This window comes from Rhinoderma darwinii, chromosome 8 (assembly GCF_050947455.1).
Source record: "Rhinoderma darwinii isolate aRhiDar2 chromosome 8, aRhiDar2.hap1, whole genome shotgun sequence".
NCBI lineage: Eukaryota > Metazoa > Chordata > Amphibia > Anura > Rhinodermatidae > Rhinoderma > Rhinoderma darwinii.
In genome coordinates, this window is record NC_134694.1 from 104,269,006 (window position 1) to 104,295,608 (window position 26,603).

General features: G+C 44.8%; 2 protein-coding genes across 3 annotated transcripts in view; one reads left to right on the plus strand and one right to left on the minus strand.

Annotated features, from left to right (window-relative positions):
- PLD3 (phospholipase D family member 3) overlaps positions 1-11,924 on the minus strand; it is a 29,108-nt gene extending 17,184 nt beyond the window's left edge. The window contains exon 1 of one of the 2 annotated variants that reach the window (XM_075836088.1): positions 11,761-11,924. The gene's annotated coding sequence lies outside the window, so the exon portion shown is untranslated. Of the gene's footprint in view, positions 1-7,793; positions 7,911-11,760 lie in introns of those variants that run through there. The other variant, XM_075836087.1, reaches the window with a different exon arrangement.
- Positions 11,925-12,124: 200 nt separating this feature from the next.
- C8H19orf47 (chromosome 8 C19orf47 homolog) lies at positions 12,125-23,299 on the plus strand. Its single transcript, XM_075834438.1, has 9 exons — positions 12,125-12,223; positions 14,793-14,839; positions 14,969-15,056; positions 18,465-18,579; positions 19,592-19,667; positions 21,662-21,796; positions 22,098-22,253; positions 22,347-22,417; positions 22,500-23,299. Exons 2-9 carry the CDS (start codon positions 14,821-14,823, stop codon positions 23,049-23,051), a joined length of 1,212 nt encoding a protein of 403 aa, XP_075690553.1. The 5' UTR covers positions 12,125-12,223; positions 14,793-14,820; the 3' UTR covers positions 23,052-23,299.
- The last annotated feature ends 3,304 nt before the right edge of the window (positions 23,300-26,603 follow it).

The window sequence follows — 26,603 nt, forward strand, 5'->3', positions numbered from 1 at the left end:
TAACTTTTTTTGGGGGGAGATAGAAGAAAAGTGACATTTCACCACTCTTTTTTCGCGTCTTAAATCTACGTCGTTTACCGTGTGGTATAAATAACACAATAACTTTATTCAGCGGGTTGTTACGATTGCAAAGATACCAAATTTGTATGGATTTTGTATGTTTTACTACTTTTACACAGTAAAAACACTTTTTTTTTCAAAATTATTTGTTCTTGCGTCTCCATATTTGAAGAGCCATAACTATTTTATTGTTCCGCCGATGCGGTCGTATGAGGGCTTTTTTTTATGCGGGACGACTTGTAGTTTTTATTGGTACCATTTGAGAGTAGATGCGACTTTTTGATCACTTTTTATCAAATTTTTTTAAAGTCAGGATTAACAGAAAACAGCAATTTTTCCATTGTTTTTTATTTTATTTTTTACGGTGTTCACCGTGCGGGTTAAATAATGTAACAGCTTTATAGTCGGGGTTGTTACGGACGCGGCGATACCAAATATGTGTAACTTTTTTGCTTTATTGTGGGTTTTTTTAATAGTAAAGCAGTTTGTAAGGGGAAAAAGTGGGTTTTTCATTTTTGGTTTTCACTTTTTTTTTAAATTTACTTTATTCAACTTTTTTTTTACTTTTATAGTAGTCCTACTAGGGGACTTTAATATGCGATCATCTGATCGCTATTATAATACACTGCAATACTCTGGCATGACCCAGCAGGCTTTCACTACAGGCAGACCTGGGGCCTTTATTAGGCCCCCAGCTGCCATCGCAGACACAGACACTCGGCAATCTTATCGCCGGGTGTCGGTGGGATGAGAGGGAGCTCTCTCCCTCTCTCCTAAACAACTCAGATGCGGCACACGCTATTGAGCACCGCATCTGAGGGGTTAAACGGGTGAGATCGATACGAATATCGATCTCACACGTTCGAGCAGGGACACCCCCAGCTGCCTCTGGCAGCTGAGAGCAGGGAGATTTGATAGCTCCCTGCTCTGTTTACTTTATTCTGATGCAGCGCCGTAGAAAAGCTATTGCATCAGAATAAAGCCCACTAATGACCGCCGCGAAAAGGCTTATCGGCGATCAATAAGAGGTTAAAGCCCCCCGATTATTTTCAAGCAATAAGACACGGAAGACAGGCTGCAGTTGATTTGTAGAGTTATATTCGAAATGCAGCAGTTTTGCAAAAAAACAAAACAAAATTAAATAAACCATGACATAACCGCATTGTGTGAAAATACCACTAAAGGGATATTCCCAGAATCGACACATATCCACAGAAAAATTGATAATTGATCGCTGGGATCCCACAGCAGGGGCCCAGGACACCCTGTTCCTCTGTGCTCACCCGCAGTGAGGAGATTGCATGGAGTGGTGGTCGAGCATGCGCGCTGCTGCTCCCTATGGGTATGCCGGAAACAGTCAAAAGATTCAGTTAGTTGCCCTAGCCCATTATCTAAATACCATAGCCAGGGCAGAGTGGCTGGTCTGTTCACATCCCAGGTACCGAGGGCACATGCCATGCCAGAATCCCAGAAGCAATGTTGATGCAATGTGGTGTAAAAATGGGGCTGGGGCTGAAATTAGTTTAGCCATTCCGATCTGTGCATTGCTCAGGTCCAGGAACTTAATCTGTATTACATGAAATGTCTCAAGGGGGCGCATTCATGAATAGGTGCGGCACAGTGCATGATCATAGCCCTGAGCGTACTTGGTTGTAGTTTTAGTAGAGGGTACGACTAGGCTTAGTAACGGGAGGAACACTGGCCTAGATGACTCAATATCAGGAGATTTTGGCTTCTACAACTGCAGATTATATATTTGGGTCATGATACTCTGACTACTGTGGTGAAGAATTTACAGTACAGATAACATTCAGGAGTTGTCATATCTTAGGCTGTAGATAGTCTTCTTCAAGTTTACTCAAGTCACACGATAGGATTTGCAATCTATTTCCATGGTTTTGTGTGATGTGTAGCTGTGCAGCGATGACCTACATTGTGTAGTTGTGATATTTGAGGTATGTTTCACACTTCCTTCAAACACACTTTTTTAGCAGCGTTAGGACTTGTCACTAGGTCATAAATTGAACTGGTTAACTGACCTAAATAGAACTGTCTCCCTGATTCCAGCGTGGTTTTTGGTTTCTTCCTGGACCCCTCCCTCTCGTTTCAGAGATATGGCCCACTATTTTGTTGGCTCCCTATATGCTAATTTGCTGTAGTTAGCCAACGGGGCATGAACTACACATAAGCTGCTTTGCACTAATTGGTCCGTAACAGACACAGGGAAGCTAGCTCCACCCCGTTGGCTAACTACAGCAAATTAGCATATAGGGAGCCAACACAACAGTGGGCCATATCCCTGGAAGGGGGGAGGGTCCAGGAAAAAAAAAAACAGAAAACAGCGCTGGAATCAGGGAGACAGCGCTATTCAGGTGAGTTAACCAGTTCAAATTATATGATCTAGTGACAGGTCCTTTTTAAAATGCATGTAAAAAAACAATGTGTTTTATGCATTTTTACTATGTGAGAATAGACCCTTACACATGCCAGTTTTTTTTTTACTGCAATTTGTGGCAAAAAAAAAACAAACTCCTGCAAAACCAGCATACGTGAAGACACCCAATAAGCAAAGTGAACATACCTATAACCTATTAACTGTAATTAGAATAAATGGGATCTTCAGAATACATATTAGTGAGATTATTTTGGGTGTGCCCGACTATGTATGTGCTGACTAATGCCATAGTTGTTTTACCACTCCAGATTTGCATACCTCCCAACTTTCAAGTATCACAAAGAGGGACAACCAATGCGCCAGGGGGGCAAAAAAAAATTCTTTTAAGTCCTGCTTCAGCCCACACAGTGTCATGCCCCCATAGCTGCCTCATACAGTATAATGCCCCATTAGCTGCCACCATACAGTATAATAGCCCCTTAGCTGTCCCATACAGTATAATGCCCCCTTAGCTGCCCCAGTGCCAGGGCCGTTGTAGATAGTGCCGGTGTCCCCTGTAGATAGTGCCCCTATATAATGGCACAGCGCCCATGTAGATAGTGCCATACCCCCTTGAAGATAGCGCCACCCCCACCTGTAGATAGCACTATTGGGACTCCCTCTAGAAGTGGAATCCCCAGCCAGAGCATAGGCTCGGGATTCCGCTCCTAGAGGGAACCCCTGATGTCACTGTCCATATATGGACAGGGACGTCAGGGGCTACTCCTGGAGCAGAATCTCCTGCCAGGGCATTGGGAGGTATGCAGGTGTAACTTTCTTCTTACCTATATGTCCTGCAATTAACATGTCAGAAAAAGGGCTATATGACTGCGATGTAGAAATATACCCATAATTATGGGAGCCAAATAGAAAGAAAAAAAAGTTGGCTTCTTATTAGCCGGCCATACACAAGACAACAATCAATCGTCGGTGGGATCGTTCGCATGAACGATCCCACAAGCAACAGAAGAGACTAAGGCTACGTGCACATCTGCGTCAGGGCATTCTATTGTTCTGCTCCATCAGAGACGCAAACCAGGGGAATGACGGATGCAACGGTTCCGTTGCAACACGGACACCACCGGAGGCCAGTGGAACCCATTGGATTTAATAAGTTCCATCGAGGTGTCTGTCATTTTACTGGAAACAATAAGGCAGCATGCTTCTCTATTATTTCCGGTAATTTCTGCAGGATCAGCAACAAAGGCCCCTAGCGAAACCTCCAACGCAGGTATGAATAGCCCCTAAACTAGCCGGTCAGGGAGTTCGTTTTAAGAAAAAAAAAAAAACTGACTCCCTAGGACAGGCACAAGTGGCAAATAATTTGTTGATCATGCCACACACGTCATTTTGTTCAAAATTTTCCAACCTAGCCGATCACGTTTTTACCAAACAGAAGTCTGCCTCTAGTGGTAGCTTTTTAAGTGATGGTCGGTCGAAATGGCAACAATCTGTCATTTTGTCTGACTTTTCTCTCAGGTGTATGGCCAGCTTTTAGCTGACATACTAGAGTGAGCGGAAACCTGTAAGGCGGCACGCGGCGTCCATACAGTTCAGTAAAGTGTTACGGCATCTATTGAATTCCACATTAATCCAACAGAGAAAAATCTTATACGAGTGCTTTACAACTTGGAGCTTGCAGGAAGCCATAATACAAATGTGTACATGAGGCCTTCCTTAGGCTACACGCACACGTTGCGTATTTTAAGGCTGAAAATACGCACCAAAACCGCAGCAATACGCAGGAAATTTGCAGGTATCCTGTCACATGGAGCTATGGAGGGGGACGAGCGGTCGTTACTCCGATCACTCGTCCCCATACGTTATGTCGGCAGCGCGTCTCCCTGTTTACACCGGGAGATCTGCTGCCGACAATGATAATATTTAACTTTTTTAAAATGATACGACCAGCAGATCATTGAGCGTTTGCTCGTTCATCTGCAGATCATTCCCCGTTCTATGAATGCTCGTCTGCCCGATAATCGTCCAGTGTAAAACCCCCTTAAGGGCAGATTCAGACGAACGTTGCGTTTTTGCGCGCGCAAACGCTGCGTTTTGCGCGCGCAAAAACCATTTGACAGCTGCGTGTGTCATCCGTGTATGATGCGCGGCTGCGTGATTTTCGCGCAGCCGCCATCATAGAGATGAGGCTAGTCGACGCCCGTCACTGTCCATGGTGCTGAAAGAGCTAACTGATCGGCAGTAACTCTTTCAGCACCCTCGACAGTGAATGCCGAACACAATATCGAGAAACCTGTTAAAAAAAAAGAAAAAGTTCGTACTTACCGAGAACTTCCCTCCCGGCCGTTGCCTTGGTGACGCGTCCTTGGTGACGCGCCTCTCTTGACATCGGGCCCCACCTCCCTGGATGACGCGGCAGTCCATGTGACCGCTGCAGCCTGTGCTTGGCCTGTAATTGGCTGGAGCTGTCACTTGGACTGAATTGTCATCCCGGGAGGTCAGACTGGAGGAAGAAGCCGGGAGTTATCGGTAAGTCAGAACTTCGTTTTTTTTTTTACAGGTTCATGTTATTGGGAACGGTCATTGGCCCCGATACCCCTGAAGACGCTAAATTGTAGCGAAACATGTCGGGGGGGGGGGGGCTTCTACCTTTATTTTAATAATTGTCCTATTGACATCTTTGAATCTAACTAATAACCAACTGTATGTAGCGCTCTGTAGCTGTGGTACTTAACCCTTTCTAGACAGAGCTCCTACGTCTGGCACTGTGCTAATTGCTGTCAGAAATGGACATTAACTTTTACATTTCATGTGGTGTGTCCTTGTTGCAAATCGAATAAAGACTTTTTTATTTTTACTCTTTAAATAATAGTTGGAAAACAGGGCTCATTTCTGCCGGCAGGCAGCCTTTTTTTGAATTTATTGGGATCGGTAGTCACTGTCCATGGTGCTGAAACAGTTTAACTCTTTCAGCACCCTGGACAGTGACTATCTCCTGACGTCGCGTACCGGAATTTTTTTTGCCGGGTTCGGCCAAAACGAGTTCGGCCGAACCCGGTGAAGTTCGGTTCGATTGTCCGGGTTCGCTCATCTCAAAGACACTCCATTTAGATGTTTGGAAACAGAAAAGCACGTGGTGCTTTTCTGTTTACATTCATCCTTTTGACAGCTGGTGCGCTGTTTCAGTCGGTTCGCACGGAAGTGCTTCCGTGCGACCTGCGTGGTTTTCACGCACCCATTGACTTCAATGGGTGCGTGATGCGCGAAATACGCGGAGATATTGAACCTGTCGCGTTTTGTACGCAGCGAACAAACGCTGCGCACACATCACGCACTGTTTGAACTGCCCCATTGACTTCTATAGGGCTGTGCGTGGCGCGCGAAAAATACGCGGCTTGCACGCACGAAAATCACGCTCGTGTGAATCCCCCCTAAGGGTCATTCGTATATAATCACTTAAAACGCTACGGAAGACATTGCAAGGTAGATTGAGGTTGTTTGTAGAGGAAATACAAGCACTGCTGACATGTCGTAACACCTTATTAATCAAACACCAATGGATATTGTATTGTGAAATCTCCGAGAGGATAGGTGTGCTCTTAAAGGGAACCTAAACATTGCGGCTTATAAAAAAGCTGCTAATTTCTCTCATTCATCTCTTAGCAATCCCACTGAAGAACCCTATAAACAGCCCCTCCCTAGCCTAAAATGGCTGATAACAGGAAACAATAGACTGCTTTCAACATCATAAATAATGGAGACCAGACAGCCTTGGGGTGAACGCTTACAATTGAGACTGAGAAAAATATACTACAGAAACCAAAATAACAATTTACATTCTTGTGTAAAAATGTTGTCTGTTTTTCAGCACATCAGATAAAAAAACAAAAACCGGTATTTCACATTAAATTAAGGGAAAAAAAAGATCCAGAAATGCCAGGAACAGAGTATGCCAAGACCAGGGGCTAAGAAAAATGTTGGAGCTGTAAGGGTATGTTCACACGGCCTATTTTCGGCCATTTTTCAGGCCGTAAACGCCCGAAAAATCGGAAGCAGAACGCCTTCAAACATCTGCCCATTGATTTCAAAGGGAAAACGGCGTTCTGTTCTAACGGAGCGTTTTTCTACGCGTAAAAAAACGGCCGCGATAAAGAAGTGCAGGATACGTCTTGGGACGTTTTTGGAGCCGTTCTCCATAGACTATTGAAAAAAGCTCCAAGAACGGCCGTAAAAAACGCAGCGAAAATCAAGAGTGGCACAAAATACGTCTGAAATGGACAGAACTTTATCCACTGGAAGTAAACAATGAATGTTCCTACTGAATAACAACAAGCAGAGATCTTGAAAAAACGGAGAGGAATTAATGTAGAAAGTATATTGGAAAATTGTATAACTTTTAATTAGATAAAAACTAACATCAATTTACTGAAACCGGACAATTCCTTTATTCTCCCCACGGAGATACTATAGATTGTAAGATCCAAGGGGTTGGGTTCTCTCTCTTTTCTATGTTTATTGATTTTCTTTGTTTCTACGATTTGTCAACTTGTGGGTTTACTGCGCTGTGGAATATGTTGGTGCTATATAGATAAGGGTTAGGGTATGTTCACACGAGGGCGTCCGTTACGGCTGAAATTACGGGGATGTTTCAGCCTGAAAACATCCCCGTAATTTCAGCCGTACCGGCATGTGCAGGCGCTTGAACGCCGCGTCCATTACGGACGTAATTGGCGCTGCTATTCATTGGAGTCAATGAATAACGGCTCCAATTACGGCCAAAGAAGTGACAGGTCACTTCTTTGACGCGGGCGTCTATTTACGCGCCGTCATTTGACAGCGGCGCGTAAATTACGCCTCGTGTGAACAGACAAACGTCTGCCCATTGCTTTCAATGGGCAGATGTTTGTCAGAGCTATTGAGGCGCTATTTTCGGACGTAATTCGGGGCAAAAACGCCCGAATTACGTCCGTAATTAGTGCGTGTGAACATACCCTTATTATTACGATACATTGTTTTGTTTCCCATCTTTACATCTCGCACAGAATATAGATAACACGGAGGCAGACCGTAAACAAGTAGGACCGTGGTTCAGAAAGTAACCGGTGAAAGCCGAAGAACAATACTAGGAGCTCCGGTACAGCTAGGACACTATATGGATCGCAGCGGAGAGGCGCAGAGCGTTAGTGATCTCTCCTATTGATACAATTGACATATAAACTGGGATTTAACAAAGTTTCTCCAATCTTTCAACTAGTTTCATGAAACAACAAAGTAGCAAAAGAAGAGACGACCCCACAACAGGAAAGTAACGTGACCCTATACATCCCTGGAAACATACCCAGAGCTCAGCAGGCAGTGGCCTCATCCACGGTCATCTGTGGAATACAAAGCAGCTGCCCAGACAGGCCCAGCGTACACAAAGGGGCTGAGACTTGTGTGTTTTACAATCGAGGAGGGGCGGTGTGACTGTGCGACTGTGTGCTTCCTGATGTAGGAGTGGTTATTCCAGACCTGTGTCATGTGTAGCAAGTAACACAACAAGCTGCAGAGACGTCACCAAGGCTGTTATTTCAGGTCATTAGACCTTCAGCCGGGCCGGGATTTGCAGCCCCTGGGTTCACACGAGCAAGTTCGGTCCGTAAAGGACGGAACGTATTTCGGCCGCAAGTCCCGGACTGAACACACTACAGGGAGCCGGGCTCCTAGCATCATAGTGATGTACGACGCTAGGAGTCCCTGCCTCGCTGCCGGACAACTGTCCCGTACTGTAATCATGTTTTCAGTACGGGACAGTAGTTCCACGGAGAGGCAGGGACTCCTTACGTCGTACATAACTATGATGCTAGGAGCCCGGCTCCCTGCACTGAGTTCGGTCCGGGACTTGCGGCCGAAATACGTTCCGTCCTTTACGGACCGAACATGCTCGTGTGACTCCAGCCCTAAAACCAGGCGTATTATGCTCACGTGAAGCTAGCCTGGTTGGGTTCACGTTGAATTTCATCATAATGGAACAAGTAGTCTTATTCACACTGCATTCGATTGATCTATACGCCAGGAAAAGTTTCCGATGTGTACGTTAAACGTAGGCTGTAGACGATTACAGAACAGCGGCATCCGTTCCGTGACAAATAGTCTGTAAATCACGTTAACTCTTTGGTAGAGAGATGGGCTTGCTGGATAAATGATCCAACCTCAAGCTAAAGGGGGTTTTACACTGTGCGATTATCGGGCAGACAAGCGTTCATAGAACGCTCGTTCTCGATAATTGCCGCGTAAATAGGGCGACGATCAGCAAACGCTCGATCATCTGCTGGTCGTATCGTTTTTAAAAAAAAAGTAAAATATTATCGCTGTCGGCAGCGCATCTCTCTGCGTAAACAGACGCACTGCCGACATGATGATCATGTTTTTGGGACGAGCAATCGGAGTAACGACCTCTCGTCCCCATTTGTAGCTCCGTGTGACAGGAGCAAACGGGCGCAGATCAACGATGTCTCGTTGATCGGCGCACGCTGCACTGGCCGATGTAAAAGGGCCTTACTTAAGGCTTCGTTCACACCTGCGTCGGTGTGTTCCATTGTTCTACTCCGTCAGAGGAGCAGAACAAGGGAACGATGGAAGCGCCGGTTCCGTTGCACAACGGGCACCACCGACGACCAACGGAACCCATTGAGTTTAATGGGTTCCATCTGCGTATCTGTGATTTTACTGGAGACAATAGCAAAGCATGCCGCGCTATTGTCTCCGGTAATCACGGCCGGATCTGTGACGGAGGCCCCTAATGGAGCCTCCAACGCAGATGTGAACGAGGCCCTAAATGATACATTAAAAATGTACTCGGCTAAAACATAAGGTTCTGAGATGGCAAAGATTTTTCTGGCCTTTTTCCTCTTTTTTTGATTTTTTTTTATCTGTACAGAGGGTAAGGGGTGGGCAAAGGAGAGGACATCTTTATGTCTATGAGAATATTTTATTTAGGTTACTTACCCCAGTCTATTTTTAAATGTTTGCTGATTCTGGAATTAATTTGTAATGTCAATAAAAAATATTGTAAAAACAAATAGTCTGTAACGGTATCTGACCCCTTTCATGAGGGTTCCGTTAAATAAATACCATTATAGTCTTTGGGTAATGGATGCCACTGTTAGGTGTCCGTTTAACACATCCGTCACCCATAGGCTATAATGGCATTCGTTTATCAGATAGGGCATGAAAAGCTATTATAAAACTGCAGCGTGATGTATCCGTGCCTGCGATTGATGCCATACAGTAGCATTGATCACCCATAGGCTACCATGTTAAAAAAAAAGTATGTTTTACTGGCTGTCTCTGGACAGAATAGCATATAGTCTATTGCGCTATTCTACCCAGCAAAAAAAAAAATGTATACCGGACGTAAACTGCCCAACATTATAATGGGAGCCTATAGGTACATTCGACGTAACCCCCAGAAGCTTTCCCGACGCATAATGTCAAACTACAATGTGGAAGGACCTTACGGTGGATTCACAAACGGATTCAGATTTTATTCGGTTCCATTTATCTGAATGTGGTTATTTCTGCAGCAGGCACTTATGAATTCACGCAGGCGGATATGCTGTGTAAGGGTATGTTCACACGCACTAATTACGGACGTAATTCGGGCGTTTTTGCCCCGAATTACGTCCGAAAAATGCGCCTCGATAGCGTTGACAAACATCTGCCCATTGAAACCAATGGGCTGACGTTTGTCTGTTCACACGAGGCGTATATTTACGCGCCGCTGTCAAATGACGGCGCGTAAATAGAGGCCCGCGTCAAAGAAGTGACCTGTCACTTCTTGGGGCGTAATTGGAGCCGTTATTCATTGACTCCAATGAAAAGCAGCGCCAATTACGTCCGTAATGGACGCGGCGTTGAAGTGCCTGCACATGCCGTTACGGCTGAAATTACGGGGCTGTTTTGTCCTGAAAACATCCCTGTCATTTCAGCCGTTACGGACGCTGCCGTGTGAACATACCCTTACAGAGTGCGTGGATGAGATTTGTTAAGATCTCATCTACTCTGCTGTGACTGTTTTATGCTGCAGATTTTCAGCAACAAAATCCGCTGTATCTACAAGTGAACTCTGCCTTAGGCTTCGTTCACATCTGCGCTAGGGCGCCGTTCCGCCTGAGCTTTCCGTCAGAACATCTGAACTGAGCCCTAGCGCATATGTGAACGAAGCCTTACTGATGCTAAAGCACATCAATTTGCATCAGTTCATCAGATCAGCTTCTTTTTTTTATCATTGTGATCTCAAAAACTGACTTGTTTAGCGTCCAATCAGACTTTGTGCAGTTAAAATTTTAGGAAACCACATTCATTTTTTATTGCAACCGCATCGAAAGAGCATGCACGCACCCCGGTCAGTGGCACATTGCGTCCCTGCAGGTCTGTATTCGGCTTCGTTCACATCTGCACTGTTATTCCGCTCAGTCAATACGGAGGTGCCAGAGCCGCTGCATCACAGACACTAATGGTGCCCAACAGAACACATTGAGGGAAATATATTAAGACTGGCGTGTAAAACACCAGTCTTAAACTAGTGTAGATTGGCAGAAAAGACGCCAAATATATTAAGAGCTGAACACCTCATCATCTATTTGGCGCATCTCTGGCAGTTCGTTTGACAGAAATGCAAAACTACGCCTGCTATAAGCAGGTGTAGAATTGCGCCATAACTTACACCAGTTCCTGCCGTAATTTATGATAAATCTGTCGCTGTGGTGGAGGCCTTGTCCCCTTTGGCTAAGCCACGTCCCTTTTTCTCACCACTTTAAAGGGAATGTGTCATGAATTAATTATTTTTATTTTATTTTTTACGTTTTTTTGCTGTATTTTATTTTTTTTCTACATGTTGGGAAGTATTAAAAATTAAATAATAATTTGACATGTTTTCCTATGTTGGCCACCAGAGGGAGCGCTTCTCAGAAGTGACAAGTTGTAAATTTAATATGGCGTGCGCTACAATGAGACTTTTTTTATGCCAGAAATCTGTTGATATATTTCCCCAATTTACTATAATGGGTTCTGTTGGGTTTCAATAGGACTGTGCAGCATTTTTTTTCAATGGTACTGCGATGGAGGCTCCTAACGTATACGTCATTGGTTCCGACACAGATGTGAACAGAGCCTTACGGAGCTGTACATATTCCGTGTAATGCTGAACGGCGCCCCCTCTGGTTGAGAATACCTTAGTATTATGGCATACCACAAATCCATACAACACTAGTACGCATGTGCTTAGGGCACAAGAAAAACAAAGTAAATACAATATGACCGACCTAATACAAGCCAGAAATGGCTAACCTCCACAACTACAACTCCCAGCATGCCTAGCCATGCAACAAAGACGTGCAGTACAGCGCCAGCTGAAAGAAATATGACCCGTTTAACCCTAGAGCTATGCCCGCAGCTAACCACCCCCTGCCGAGTGAGTATGACGGAGGAAAAACGGAAAAAATGGCGGCCGAAAATGTTTTAATCCCGCGTTTACCAGGAATTCCCCACGTAGTGGGTGACGTCAACACGCAAACAGCGCCTAACACATAACAGACAAATTAGAACTACAATTCCCAACACACCTTGGGCTAAAATTGGCGGTCACATGTCTATGTCTACCAATGAGCGTGTCGAATGTTAGCAGAGTGCTGGCTGGTTGGCTGGGTGTGGATGACGTAGGAATCCGGGTGCGGGCAAACAGGAAGAGGGTCCCCGGTTGGGTTGGAGGCAGTGGAGAGGGCAGAGGTGAGTTCGGTGATAATTATGACTATGTTATTACAGACACTGACTGCTGATATGGAGGTAGATGTGGCAGGTGTGAGGCCGGGACTGATCTCTTCCTGCACGTTTTGATGTCATTGTAGATCTTAATACTCTGATGTCAGAACTTACTACATCCAGGAATATATACTCCATGGCCAGACAGCTATTCAAAACAGACCAAGTTCTCACTTTAAATTTCCATAGAGTATATACAGGCAGGCAGTGTATACAGTCCCAGCACGCGTGCAATTTCCATATCACTGCATAATAATCCCTTAGGATACAAATGGAGACATTTGTGGCCTGACATTGGCATCCAAAGGAAAGGGCATATGGACATCAATGTGAGGGAGGGCACTCAGCTCAGGACCCCCCCTCTATGAAGCCGAGAGCGACTCTGGCATCCTTGGGTCAACCATATGTTACATAGTCGCCCATTGATCAGCATGCTAGACCCCAGATCTACATTTAGAGGGGACATCGTTTTTGCCGGACACCCCCTTTAAATCAACAGCCTAAACTGGTGGCTGTTGACAGCAACTTTGTTGAAATACAACTTTGCATTTTCACTTCCTTCAATGAGACGTGTGAAAATGTTATCGTTAGGCCTTATTCACACGAACATGTCTGTTTTGCGGGCGTAAAAAAATGCAGCGTTTTTTCTGCATTGCAGTTCTGTGTGGTGTACGGTGCGCGTCTGCGTTTTTTACACGCTTTTTACGTCTGCAAAGAAAAATCTGAAGGAGGTGGTTTTTCTTTTTCTCCATTTCTTTAGCAACTGTCGCGTGAATCACGGACAGCACTCGGATGACGTCCGTGTGCTGTCCGCGATTTTCACGCACCCATTGACTTCAATGGGTGCGTGATGCGCAAAAAAACGCACAAGAATAGGACATGCAGTGAGTTTCACGCTGCGGACATACGCTGCGTGGTAAACACTGAATGGCCCTATTGAAATGCATAGGTGGGTGTGACGTCCGTTGTTTCAACGCGTGTAATACGGAAGTGAAATGTGTGCGTAAGGCCTTAGGCTAGCGTAAATCTCGTCCGTGTGCTGCGCGTAAAAATCAATGGGGCCATTCACACATGCAGGAGTTTTCCCGCACCTATCACCCATTGAAGTCAATTGGTGCGTGACAACCGCACACAGATGCACATCCGTGTGCGATGCGTGATTTGTGCAATTGCGAGTGCGGGAATAACGCATGCCACTCGCAAAGCACTCTGATGCATAACGGACCAGATTCACGCTCACGCAGGTTTTTCACGTGCGGGAATCTTATACGCTCGTGTGAATGAGACCTTACTTCCAGCACAGAATGGGTTATGCAGCAAAGTTACTGCTCTGCGTCTTGTAGTCACGCATCTGGTCACCATGTATCTTATACACTGTAGTCACTCCATATTGATATACTGTACCTGCATAAAGGAACACGTACTCTGTATATACACAGGTCAAAGGGCAGCTGTCCCATATACATATGTATTGACGTGCATAGAATGACGAGCAGTTATTATACGTGCATAGGAAAGGAGCAAGTATGGCATGGGTGGCATGGGTACTGCCCAATGTCTCATCATGGAGAAGTAGGATCAGACCTGTTCGATTTAATCGTGCTAGATCCTTTATTCTCTAGAAGGCAAGCGTCACCAGAGGTGCCTGGATGCCGCTTATCTCCCTCTACATATATATAATTATGCATACTCGGACCATCCAGGCACAATTGTTTATGGAGGGGTAGTGGGAATAGAGTGTATGGACGTGATTATTCACTGCAAGGGCGAGCGCTCCTCATGTCTACGTTCATGCGCCCGGGTTCAGATATACGTATAGTAAAGCATTTCTTGTGGGGTTTCATTTAGGGGAGAATATTTCTGTCTGGTGGGTTCTACAATGCGGCCGCACACCTTTTATATCACTTGGGGGCTTGTTTTGCATTCATAGATGTTTTATTCTGGGGATGTTATTTCTTATGAACATACGGCTTGTCTCAAAGCTGTCACGTCTTCCCTGATCTCCCGGTATAATCTCCAGGTCCTAGTGTTTGGGGAAGGGGTCAATAGGGCCTGTGAAATCTGATTTGTTGCTATGGGTTACTGCTCCACATTCCCCTTGCACTAGTTTTGATAAATCTCTGCACTGTATTTTTGCTGGGACCTGTTTGCCCTCGGATCTCGTTGATGCCACTACTGTATGGAAAACCAAGGTATGGGTGCCCTTGTTTCTTTTAGATGAATAGATGTTAGAATTGTAATGACACCTCCGGGTATATAAGCCCACCTCAGACAGTCCCGGCCATAAATAGCGTGCCGGCCTGGTGTTTAGTCAGGAGCTATTTGTGGCTCCCAGCTGCCTTCCAGCGAGTCTGTGGGGGAGGGGAGAGCCACTCGTCCCACTCGCCGTCTCCTCTCCGTTCTCCTCTAGCAGATTGTCCCGCATTCTCATACACATAGGAAGTTATTGAATCTGTTTTCCTTTAATCTGCGGTCTGTATTGACCAATAAATGTACCGTCCCAAGTCGAAAATAATCTTCTGTGATTTCCTTGCAGCTGTTGGATCGTCTTGGAGGCTCCCGTCATGGTGTCTGTAACATTGGGTAAGATGTTTACGTTATTGCGTATGTTTTGCTCCCCTCCCCCGCTGCTATCACTTAGTCCTCTACGCTGCATCGATTTGGTCACGTGTAACGCCGTCCATTCTGATTATTTTTTTAATTTTTTTACAGCCACCTCTGAATGGATCAACTTCTTCAAAGAAGCCGGGATCCCTGCAGGGCCTGCGGTCAACTACGCTGTGACGTTTGTGGATAACAGGTGAGAGGGCGAGGGTGGTCGGCAACAACCCAGCGCAGTATAGAGGTAAAGGGGGCAAGCAGCTGCTGCTGAACATCTTCTATTGTGTTCTGTCATTCGCTTCATGTTTTATTTATGTTACCACGTGATGCCCCTTTATCTCCGTTGGAAGACGACTGCAAGAATACGACACTGTTTCTGAGCTGGAATCATCGGCTTGATAGATCTTATACGCACAGATGTATAGCACCGGTCTATGCGGCGTGTGATTGACAGCTGGAGAGCTTTCTCTACAGTCACATGCTATGAAGCTGGACTTGTATACACGTGTATTCATTAGGGCCGTCTGCACGGCGACTTTCAGTCTGCCCTAATGTGCAATATCCAAAGTTGTGGAGGTTGTGCCCATAGGAATACATAAAGTTGTGGAGGTTGTGCCCATAGGAATACATAAAGTTGCACAGTGCATGTGGCTCAATGTGATATTTACCATTGTTTTCCACTGCAGTGTGACTGTTTAAACATTTCTTTTAAACTGACTCGCCAGGCATCGCGTGACCGAAATCGTCCTTTTCCCGTTCCAGTCTTATGTAGTTCTTAGGTAGACTATTGCATCAGTGTTGACATACAGAACCTGTTCCTACTTTGGTGTGTATTAAAGGGTTAGGCCTCATGCACACGTCTGTGAAGTATTTACGGTCCGTGGGCATGCCGCGGTCTTGTCACCCGTATTTGCGGGCTGTGCTGACATTATAAAGTATAGGAGCATGGCCGTAAATGCAAAAAATAGGACATGTCCTGTTTTTTTGCGGGTCATTTCTGCGGCCCGGACATACACCCGTAAATATACGGGAAGGTGTCCGTGTCCCATAGAAATGAATGGATCAGTATTTTTATACGCAATTACGGATCCGTAATTGCGGATAACCTTTACAGTAGTGTGCGTGAGGCCTAACTAAGCCATTAGAAAACATAGTGACATTTCAAAAGTTTTGATCCGTGGGGTTCCACCAACCGATCACCAAAACAAAGCGGTAGAAGCGCTCGGGTGAGGCCTGTGCCGCTTCGTTTCTGATAGGCTTTACTCGGAAAGGCAAGCGGGCAGTGCACGGACTCGTAGACTTTCTATTGAGCCCATACACCGCTTCTGAGGAAAGCCGATCAGAAACAAAGCGGCAAAGCGCTCAACCAAGCACTTCTGCCGCTTCATTTTAGCGATCGGTGTTGATCTCTGCTCGGACCCCCACCGATCAAAACTTATGACGTGTCAAAAGTTTTTTTGAAAGTTTAGTTACCCTTTAAAGGGGAATTTTCCAACTAATGGCATATTAATGGCATATCTACAGGATATGCCATAAACGTCTGATAGATCAGGGGTCACCCTACCCCTGTCCTGCCTCATCGAGCAAGCTCGTCTGTTTCCTTATCTCCCTTCGAAATGAATGGAGAGAACTATGCACCACCTCCGCATTCATTCTTCCCCCTAGTTTCGCTGTTTCACCGTTTTGGATCGGGTGCTCTGGAGATAGATGGGACCTGCATCTATCAGTGTCAGCGTTCGGAAAACCCCTTTTAAAGTCTTATTATAATCTACTTCATGAGCTGATTTTCTCCTTAAAGGCCATGTAAACCTTTGAAAGGCAATAATTTTTAAGTTCATAACTTAGATTTGATCGATTACAGGTGGATCCTGCGTGTCCGAAACACGCAGGACCTGCCGTCAATGAAAGTCAGGTCCACGGAACTGACGGATTCAGTGACTAGCGCCAGATACAGCTGCTCTATATAGAGAAAACAGAGCAGCTGTATCTAAAAAAGTAAATTTTAATTTTTAATAAAGTATTTACAAAGTCTCACAAAACACACTGATACACCTTTTTTATTAAAAAATAATAATTTGCCTTTCAAATGTTTACATAGCTCCAATGATGGGCTGCCCCACAGCAGCAAATATGTTTAAATCTCCTACTGAAAACCGATGCTGGAAAGTTTCTAATATTACATTGTAATTAAAGTGTACCTCGCATATCAAAAACATTTCTGACCTGTCCGAAGTTTATATTGGTGGGTGCGGAGACCCTGACTGATCGCAGCACTCTGCGACTTTGATGAGCATTTTTTTGGCTCTTCTTGAAGATCTGTGTGCAGACTATGCAAAGTATATTGCCTGTACCCCCGCCTCTTGGAGGAAAATGGACAATGCAGATCAGGACTGTAAGGGCACAGCCCCCAACCAAGCAATTTGACCCCGCTAATCAAAACTTATGATATGTGAGAATTTACCCTTTATTAGGAGCTTTGCAGCAGAGACTTCCCCATTGCTCTCTGCCAGGAGATACCAGCTGCGTAGCCCATCACTGGAGGCATTTATAACATACTGCAACATTTACCTTAAACCAAGAACAGTAGACAAAGCGCACGCTCCTGGGCTTTTGGATTCAATGTGTTTTGAGAGTGCAAACTTGGTCCTCCGCTCCTGATTTTTGTGGGCAGCGTACAGCATGGGAAAAAAGCGGTCCATATTGTGAAGTATGCATTAAAGGGGTTTTCCAACTTCTGACAACTGATGACCTACCTACCGGATAGGTCATCAGTACATGATCTGCGGGGGTCCGACACCCGGGGCCCCACACAGATCAGCTGGTCCGGTGCCTCCGTGCACCGGACGTGCATGGCGGAAGCAGTTAGCTCCTGCCACGGAATAGTGGCCGAGCTGCAGTACTCCAGTTCTGTTCCTTTCAAGTGAACAGGAGCGGACCTGCAGTTCTGCAGCACGGCCGTTATGCTTTGCACGGAGCCAACTACTTCCGGGCTCCGTACATAGCATTATATGCCACAACATCCGGTGCCCGCAGGCCACCGGAGCGGCTTATCGGTGCAGGGTCCGGGTGTCGGACCAGCACCGATGACATACTGATGACTTATCCGGTGGATAGGTCATCAGTTGTCAGAAGTTGGACAACCCCTTTTAAGTATTAACGGATAGAAAGTATCGAGGCACTCACTGACTTTGCAACAAATTACTTTATTCAGGATCTTGGTCAGGATGTGGAATTAGCCTATGGCCGTTTCGCGTGCGTACACGCTTTTTTAAGGGCCTTGAAAAAGCGTGTACGCACGCGAAACGACTGTAGGCTAATTCCACATCCTGACCAAGATCCTGAATAAAGTAATTTGTTGCAAAGTCGGTGAGTGCCTCGATACTTTCTATCTGTTGATATCAAGTTGTTTTGTGCTGTACTTGTCGATGAGCACCTTCGGGGCAATTTTGACTGCCATGATCCATTAGTAAAGGCCATTGAAATACTTCATTCAAACAAATACTGGTTCAACAGTGCCAGTCCCTTCCTTCTTCCTTTTTATTTTTTCCTTTACGTAATAATGTAGTATGAAGAGTTGCATAATTTTGACCAGCTTTTGTTTTTCTAGAATCCATAAGTCCATGTTGATGGATCTGAATAAGGAGATTATTAATGAACTGGGCATAACTGCAGTGGGTGACGTCATTGCCATACTGAAACATGCCAAAGTTGTCCACAGACAGGTAAGTAGAATTGTATACGGAAGTCTGGCTTTGACGTGTCAGAAAAAGTGCAGCGAGAGTGGGTGGTCCTGTATCCTAGACTATCGTACCAAGTCAGAAGTTTCACCTGTAAAGCCCTTTATTAATTATAATTCGCAGTTTTAAATTTTTCATGCCCTACGATGGTTTAACTGCTTTCCGACATCTGACGTACGTTTGTCATAGTCAAGCAGAATGGGGTATGGAGTGGGCTCACAAACTGAGCCCTCTCCATATGCCATGGGTGTCTGTTGTATATTACAGATGACCCCTCACTATAATGGCTGGGATAAGAAATTACTCTGATCCCAGCCGTTTAACTGCTTAGATGCCGTGGTCAATAGCAACAGTGAAATCTAAGCCATTAGAGAGGGGGCTCCCTATGCCATACCATCGTCTTGTCTGTGACGCAATAGTGGTACCGATGGATCGCCATGGCAGCCCCCAGGTCGGCCATGTTGGTGCTCCTATTAAGCCCGGACAGTGGGCCCAGAGGCAGGGTTTAATAGGAGGACGTAAAATGCCCGTTATACGGCAATACATAAATATTGCCGTGTATCGTGCGAGCGGTCTAATGATTGCATGTTGAAGTCCCCTAGCGGGACTAAAAAAATGAAAAGTAGTTTAATAAAGTTCTAAAGTATGTAGGATTGCTTGTTTTTTTGGACACCTAAATTTGGTATTGACCCACAGACTAAAATTAACGTCATTTTTACTGTACAGTGATCGTTATATCAACTCCGAAATCTATGGAGGAACTGTTTTTTTTTTTTGTTTTTTTTTTACTCCAACACACCTTTTTTTAAGTTTGTCAGTATATTATATAATGCATTAAAGAGTGCCATTAAAAACGACAACTCGTCCTGCAAAAAATAAGCCCACAAATGTCAACGGAAATTTATGGCTATTTTTTTTTTTTTTTTTTTTGCATGCAACGGTGTGGATATAATGATGGCCAAATACTAATGAGTTTACTCGCTTCTGTCTCTATTAGGATATATGTAAAGCTTTAACAGAGGTGCCCAGCCAGACAAGCATGCAAAATGAACTGAGGAGAAATGCGAACAGTCGTAAGTGATAGACTTTTTTTATTCACCTACGTGGTACTAAGGGGTTCACAGACGGTAACTTGAGGTGATTGCCGCAGTCTGACGCTCTCCGCACTTTGTAACCTCTAAGCTTAATGCATTCAGGATTCATTTGTCACGCTGATAACTAGAGCATATACTGTATCCGCTCTTCTGTCATCAAAATTGGATAAAACACATCGATGATGATAAAAAACAAAACCACACAGGAGTAATGGATTGCACTGTATACAGCAATCCACACACCAAAATGCTTGTGCCACCTAAGGCGAGGAGGAATCCTGAGCACTGTGTCCTGTCTCCACTTATCATGCAAGTGACAAAACCGAGCATGACAAGTAGAGGTTTTATATAAAAAAAGATGGCGTCATCTGAGCCATAAACAGTGGCGTAGCTATAAGGGATGCATTCACATTCAGGCCCTATTGCCCGGAGGGACCTAAAGGCTCGTATACAACATAAGAAGACATCAATATTATAAATGGTAAGTGGGGGTTCATTTGACATATTTTGCATTGAGGCCCAGCAGCTACAAGTTAGGCTTTGTTCACATCTGCGCTAGGGCTCCGTTCCGTCTGAGCTTTCCGTCGGAACGGAGCCCTGACGGACACAAACGGAAACCATAGGTTTCCGTTTGCATCACCATTGATCTCAATGGTGACGTATCCAGTGCCAATGGTTTCCGTTTGTCTCCGTTATGTACAGATGTAAGTTTGTTGGGCTACGTCTCTATTCGCTTAGCACATCTGGACACTGGGATTTTTACTTGTTCTTCCGGGCAAAACTGCTCCAACTCATTCAAGTTAGATGGTTGTGTTGGTGTTCATCAGTCTTCAAGTCATGCCACAGATTCTCTCTTGGATTGAGGTCTGGGCTTTGAGTAGGTCATTACAAGACATTGTTACCCCTTCAACCACTACAGTGTAGTTTAGCAGGATGTTCAGGGTCATTGTCCTGCTGGAAGATGAACGCCTCTTCCAATCTCAAATTTCTAGCAGACTGAAACAGGGTTTCTTCAAGAATTGCCCTGTATATACGGCCATCCATCTTTCATTCAATCCTGACCCGTTTTCTAGTCCCTGCTGATGTAAAGCTCCCCCCCCCCCCCCAGCATGATGTTGCCATTAATTTGCGTCACTGTGTGAATAGTGTTCTTGAGGAGTGTTGGGTTTGTGCCACACACAGCGTTTCCCATGGTGGGCAAGAAGTTACATTTTCGTCTGACCAGAGAGCCCTCTTCTATGTGTTAGCGGAATCTGCCATGTGCTGTTTGGCAAACTCTAAACGTGTCTTCTTATGTTTTTCTTTAAACTATTACATTTTTGTTTTTTTGGCCGCTATTTTGTCAGGTCCATTACATAAAATCAATTTTAAATTCCATTTTAATTCCAGGTTGTAATTCAACGAAACAGGAAAAACACTATGGGGGTAAATACATTTGCAAGGCACTGCATATAAAAAATTTTCTTGTATACATACGCTCCTAAGGCTGGGTTCACACGACCTATTTTCAGACGTAAACGATGCGTATTATGCCTCGTTTTACGTCTGAAAATAGGGCTGCAATACGTCGGCAAACATCTGCCCATTCATTTGAATGGGTTTGCCGACGTACTGTGCAGACAACCTGTCATTTACGCGTCGTCGTTTGACAGCTGTCAAACGACGACGCGTAAATGGACTGCCTCGGCAAAGAAGTGCAGGACACTTCTTTGCCACGTAATTTGAGCTGTTCTTCATTGAACTCAATGAAGAGCAGCTCAAGATTTACGAGCGTCTCAGACGCCTCGTAAATTACGAGGAGGAGCATTTACGTGTGAAACGAGGCAGCTGTAAACAGTCTGTCTTTTCACACGTAAATGCCTCTCATCGTGTGAACATACCCTAAAAGTAAATAATAAATTCTAGACCGGTGTGTTTGCGTTGCGCTCGGTGTGTGATCCCTAACAAGCCGTATATTTACTTTTTCTTCTCAGCTGCTACAAGAATGATTGCCAACAGTCTGAGTCGGGATTCTCCCCCGTCCACACCGGTCCGCAGGCCTGAGACCAGTACATCCAAGATCTCTGTGACCGTGTCCAATAAAGTGGCTCTAAAGAAATCCCAAGCAGGTAGTCCTTCTAGCTCTATCTGTCTCTTTCTACTCTTGCTGGGACTTGTGATTCCCGTTTTGCTGGGAAATACCACAAATATTTATCTCAGGAATATCCCTTTATGGGGTTAGATAGAGCATTGCTCCTATTTTTCCTCTTTATTAACTGTATCCTGTGCCGGTCCGGACATCGATTTAAATGGAGAAAATATGGTGGTCAGCGTACAGGCAAATTTTCCGTTTTGAGGACTGGGTTCTAAAATGAAGACACTTGGAACCAGTGTCATTTTGTTTCTCATGGATCTTCTCTCCTCTTATAGCCTTGTCTACACCAGTAGATGATGATGATGATTCTGCAGAGGGTACAGTGAAGCGTCGCAGGGTGACGGCCGAGATGGAGGGGAAGTATATTATTAATATGCCCAAAGGGACCACACCACGGACTAAGAAGATCCTGGAGGAACAAGCTGAAAAAGGTGGGTGTGCATTAAGAAATAAGTCTGAGTAATTGCAATGTTTATGATGCAATTTTGGTATTAACATTAGAATTAACATCTGAATTCACACAGGCACGACCAGAATGTCTGTTTTTGACAGACTTGGGGCGGAAAGTAATGTGGACACAACCACGGGAGCAAAGGTGAGTCCGAGCCATTTTGGCTTGCGAGTCCAATTCTAATTTAGGGCCATGGCATACTAATCTTTTCCCCCTTACCTCACAGCCCACAGGAGTTTTTAGTCGATTAGGGGATGCCCATGAGGAAGAAAAATCTGCAGATAGTGATGAAGACCATAGTGTTTTGCAGTATGCAGGTGTCCTAAAGAAAATTAAAGCGACAGTCTCTAGAGAGAAATTGTCCCCTGGGATTACCATCAAGGCCAAAGCCACAAGTTCAGAGCAGAAGCCGCCCATCACCACCATCAAGAGACTGGCTCTCAAGCCTCCGGCCAGTGCCCCTGCTAAGCTGACCACGTCAAAGGTCACCCTGGCACAAAGGCTGGGCACTATCCCACGGGTGGACGTAGAAGAGGTAAGGAAAAGAAAAAAGCCATCAGCTTCCTTGGCACAACGTCTGGGGAAACCTCCAGTTGTTGCTCAAGACAGCAAAGTCAGCAGCAGTAAGCCACCATTAGTGGCATTTAAGCAGTCATTCACCATCAAGAGGACTGTGGCAGCTGCCCGGGTGAGCAGCTCCAGTGACAATAGCAGTGCTCAGATGGACAACACTGGAAATGTCAGCGTTTTTAAGCGGCTCGGGAGGAAATCTGTATGAAATCTGTGTAACTATGTTTTTTTGGACTGTTTGGCGAGCTGAGACCTGTTTATCAGTTGGAATACATGGTTCAGCCATCTTGTAGGTAGGAGATCGGACCTTGCAGTTCATTTTTTTTTTTTTTTTTTGATACACCGACTGTTTTACACTAACTTGAAGGACAGACGTATTCGTTTTACTGCCACCATATTTATTACTTTGAGGTAATAGCAGCAGTCATCCTCCTTTTTATAATTAAATATTTTATTAGAACATGTGAATGTGTTGCTTTTTTTTTCATCTTTATCTGGGTCAGGTTCTGAGGAATCCCATCCCACATATAGAACTGAACCGGGGGAACCCGGCCTATATACTGATCACCTAGGATAAACCCTCTACTGATCCTCTGCATCTTGTTAAACTGATCCCTGTGTAATCTCCGCTCATCTCGGTCTCCCCTCCCGAAATGTTTTGCATATTCTGACGAGCTCAGATATATTGGGATGTTGTAAAAAAAATTGGGATCCCGCACCTGTCACCTTGACCCTGAGTTATTAGAGGGCCCGGAGACACTTTGTGCTCCGGTCTTATTATGCCATGTAGTACCCGGCGTGCAAATAATGATAAATTTATAAATGTTGCCCCTTTTCCTGCTCGTTCAGTAGAAGAAAGTTGTTCTTTTCCATGTGAACCAAAATGTGGCCGGACTTACATGCAGAATTCTTGTTCCTGTGTTTGGTCCCCCCATCTTGCACTGAAGAGGGTGCGCTCTCTTCCTGTATACTTTTGTATTGGTATCCGTGCACTTATTGAATCTTACAGTTGCTGTACTGAGTACAGGCACTAGGGAAATTCTGAAGATTTTATTACATGGTGCCACAGAATTTGGGAGGATCTAAGAGACATTGTAATAGAGACATGTCAGAAGGGATTATTGGTGGGGTTCAGGGCACTGAGACAAAGGGGCCACATTGCTTGTCAGATCCTCGTGCCCCTTCACGTCCAGGGCCTTCTTTCTGGCGATTGTTGGGGTCTTGTCATCTAGACCCCCACAGATTACTATTTCTGACATATCCGAGGACACATTTTTGTACGCAGAAGTGTATGTGCATAAGTTATCCTATATTTCTGTCTTTTAATATTCTAGGTCTACTAGAGGCGCTGGGAGGCAACCACTAATGGCAGCCGTTACATAAGAGTTTTCAGACATTATTCCACAAATTCTGAATAGCGCACAAATCTGGATTAATATGCAGTATTCTAATCCAATAACTAAACACATTCGTCAAAAATAAATTGTGGAGCGCTAAATGGACCCTGCAATGTCTGCCAGGGCTCTACAGAATAGTGGTTGCATGAGATTAAAAAAAGAGGTGCAGCAGTTTCCGGATACAGCGCCACCCTGGTATTGCAACTCACCCCTGCCAGGGTCTCATACTTCACTTGGGGACAACTTAGGGGGGGGGTACCCCTAAAAGCACTGATTTTATATATATTACAACAATACTTGTGTTGGAAATTCTATATTATTTTAGTAATTCTACATTGAATAACTCTTTAACATCTGGGCACAGTGTTGGGGTGATTAAAGAAAAAGTTATCAGGGGACATTAGATGGATAAGTCTCTATTTGCTTAAGAAATAGGCCACTAGGGCAGGATATGTGGGATGTAAACAGCTCCCGGTCACATGCCGGTTATACAGGTACATCCTTTAACAAGATAGAAGGGATTTTGTCGATCCCATATGCCACTCTGCAAGCGAGCTTGTAATCTGCTGGACTGGGGCCGCGGTCTGCGGGGGAGGCAGTGGTCTCTTCAGTCTGTAACTGTCGATGGGCTGGAGATACAGATTTCTGATCTACACTGCCATAGAAGCAGGTTCTGACGAAGAAAGATGTAGAAGGAGGCCGAGGGAGCAGCGGGATACACATCTACTTGAGTCCAGCTCTGAGACCCATGCTCAATAGCGCGTATATGTATGTATGCATGCGCTCTTACTAAGGCCTTCTATGTACAGATCTGTGTAGATCGGAGTAAACACCCAAAAGTTTATGAATTATTACTACGTTTGGAGCACAAAAATTTCCAGCATCCTTGTGGAAAAGTGACTGCCCCTTGGTTCTCTACCTATTCCAGAGAAAACTAATAGAGTTATGCCCAGTACCAGACCTGAGGGCGTGGTACATGACACAGAGATTCGCTATTGTGTTCTTAAAATCTGTGTCATGCCCCGCCCCCTCAGGCCTTGTACTAGGTATAACACTGGGTAGCAATTTTACCTGGAGGCTTCCTTTTAATAGATTGAACATAGCAAGGCTTTGGCTTACAGGGTTACATGTCACCTGAGATAGTCGCAAGGCCGCTTGCGATTTTGTTTGCTAAAGGGACACATTGAAGCAATGGCGCTATTTTATCACAACTCATGGGCATCGTCGTGTAGCCTGAGCCTAAATGTTAGGAGATATCAGAAATGTCACGATAACAATATTTCGCTATATATGGCAATAACAATATATGGGGCTTTTAGCTTTCATTCTCGAGGGCCTCTGAAAAATGAGAAATGGAATCTGATTGGTTGATATGGACAACTCCACATTTCCCTTGCACTAATTTTGATAATTCTCCCCATGTGGAAATTCGGAATAGTGGTGAAGTTTCCCAGACGTCCTACCTTCTGTTGCTGGGCTCCGGCAACTGACTGACGAGGTTGCCGGGTTTTCCGGAAACAGTTGAGCACGTTTTGCTACACTGTTTCATAGCAGTGAATGGGAGTTATGGAAACAGAGTATCACAGCGAGCTTTGCTGTTACCAGAAGACGGGTGCTAGGAAAACCGTATCTCGCTCGCTGTGCTACGATGTTTCCGTAAGTCCCATTCACTTCTATGGGAGTTCCAGAAACCAGTGTAGCAAAACGTTGCCCGACAGTGGCCGGATATCCCGTGGATATGCTATAAATACATTTTTGCCTCCACACCTTTTGTCAGCCATAATTTTTTAATTAAGGCTTTGTAATTATTTGTAGCCTTGTCTTTTGCGGGACAAGGTGTGTGTGTGTGTGTGTGTGTGTGTATTTATTTTTTTGCATTATTTTCACGTAGGTATTTGGCAGTGTTTAGTTTGTATTATTTTTTTATAATGCCATAATGCACAAAAAAATAAATATTTTGCCATTTTTTATTTTTAAGGGGTTTATCATTCATATTAATAGATGGCATAACTTTATTGTATGGGGCATGGAGTTCGGTATACCAAACATATGTTTTTCATGTTGACTTTAAATAATAAAAAAAACAAAGCACTGTCTGTATTAAACCATCAGCCCCAGCGATCGTTTGGGTCAGGACTAGGGATGCACGGTGCATCGAAACTTCGATACTGTTTCGATACTTTGCATCCCTAAACGGTTCGATACCGCTATTTCCTGTATTTCGATACTGAGCTGCGCAGCCGCACAGCTCAGTATAGTAATACATGAATGTATGGGAGCGCGGCTGCGGCTGTGTAATTCAGCCACAGCCCCGCTCCTGAGTCATAAGTGCGCACGGTCAGGATGATGCGATGTGGCCAGCG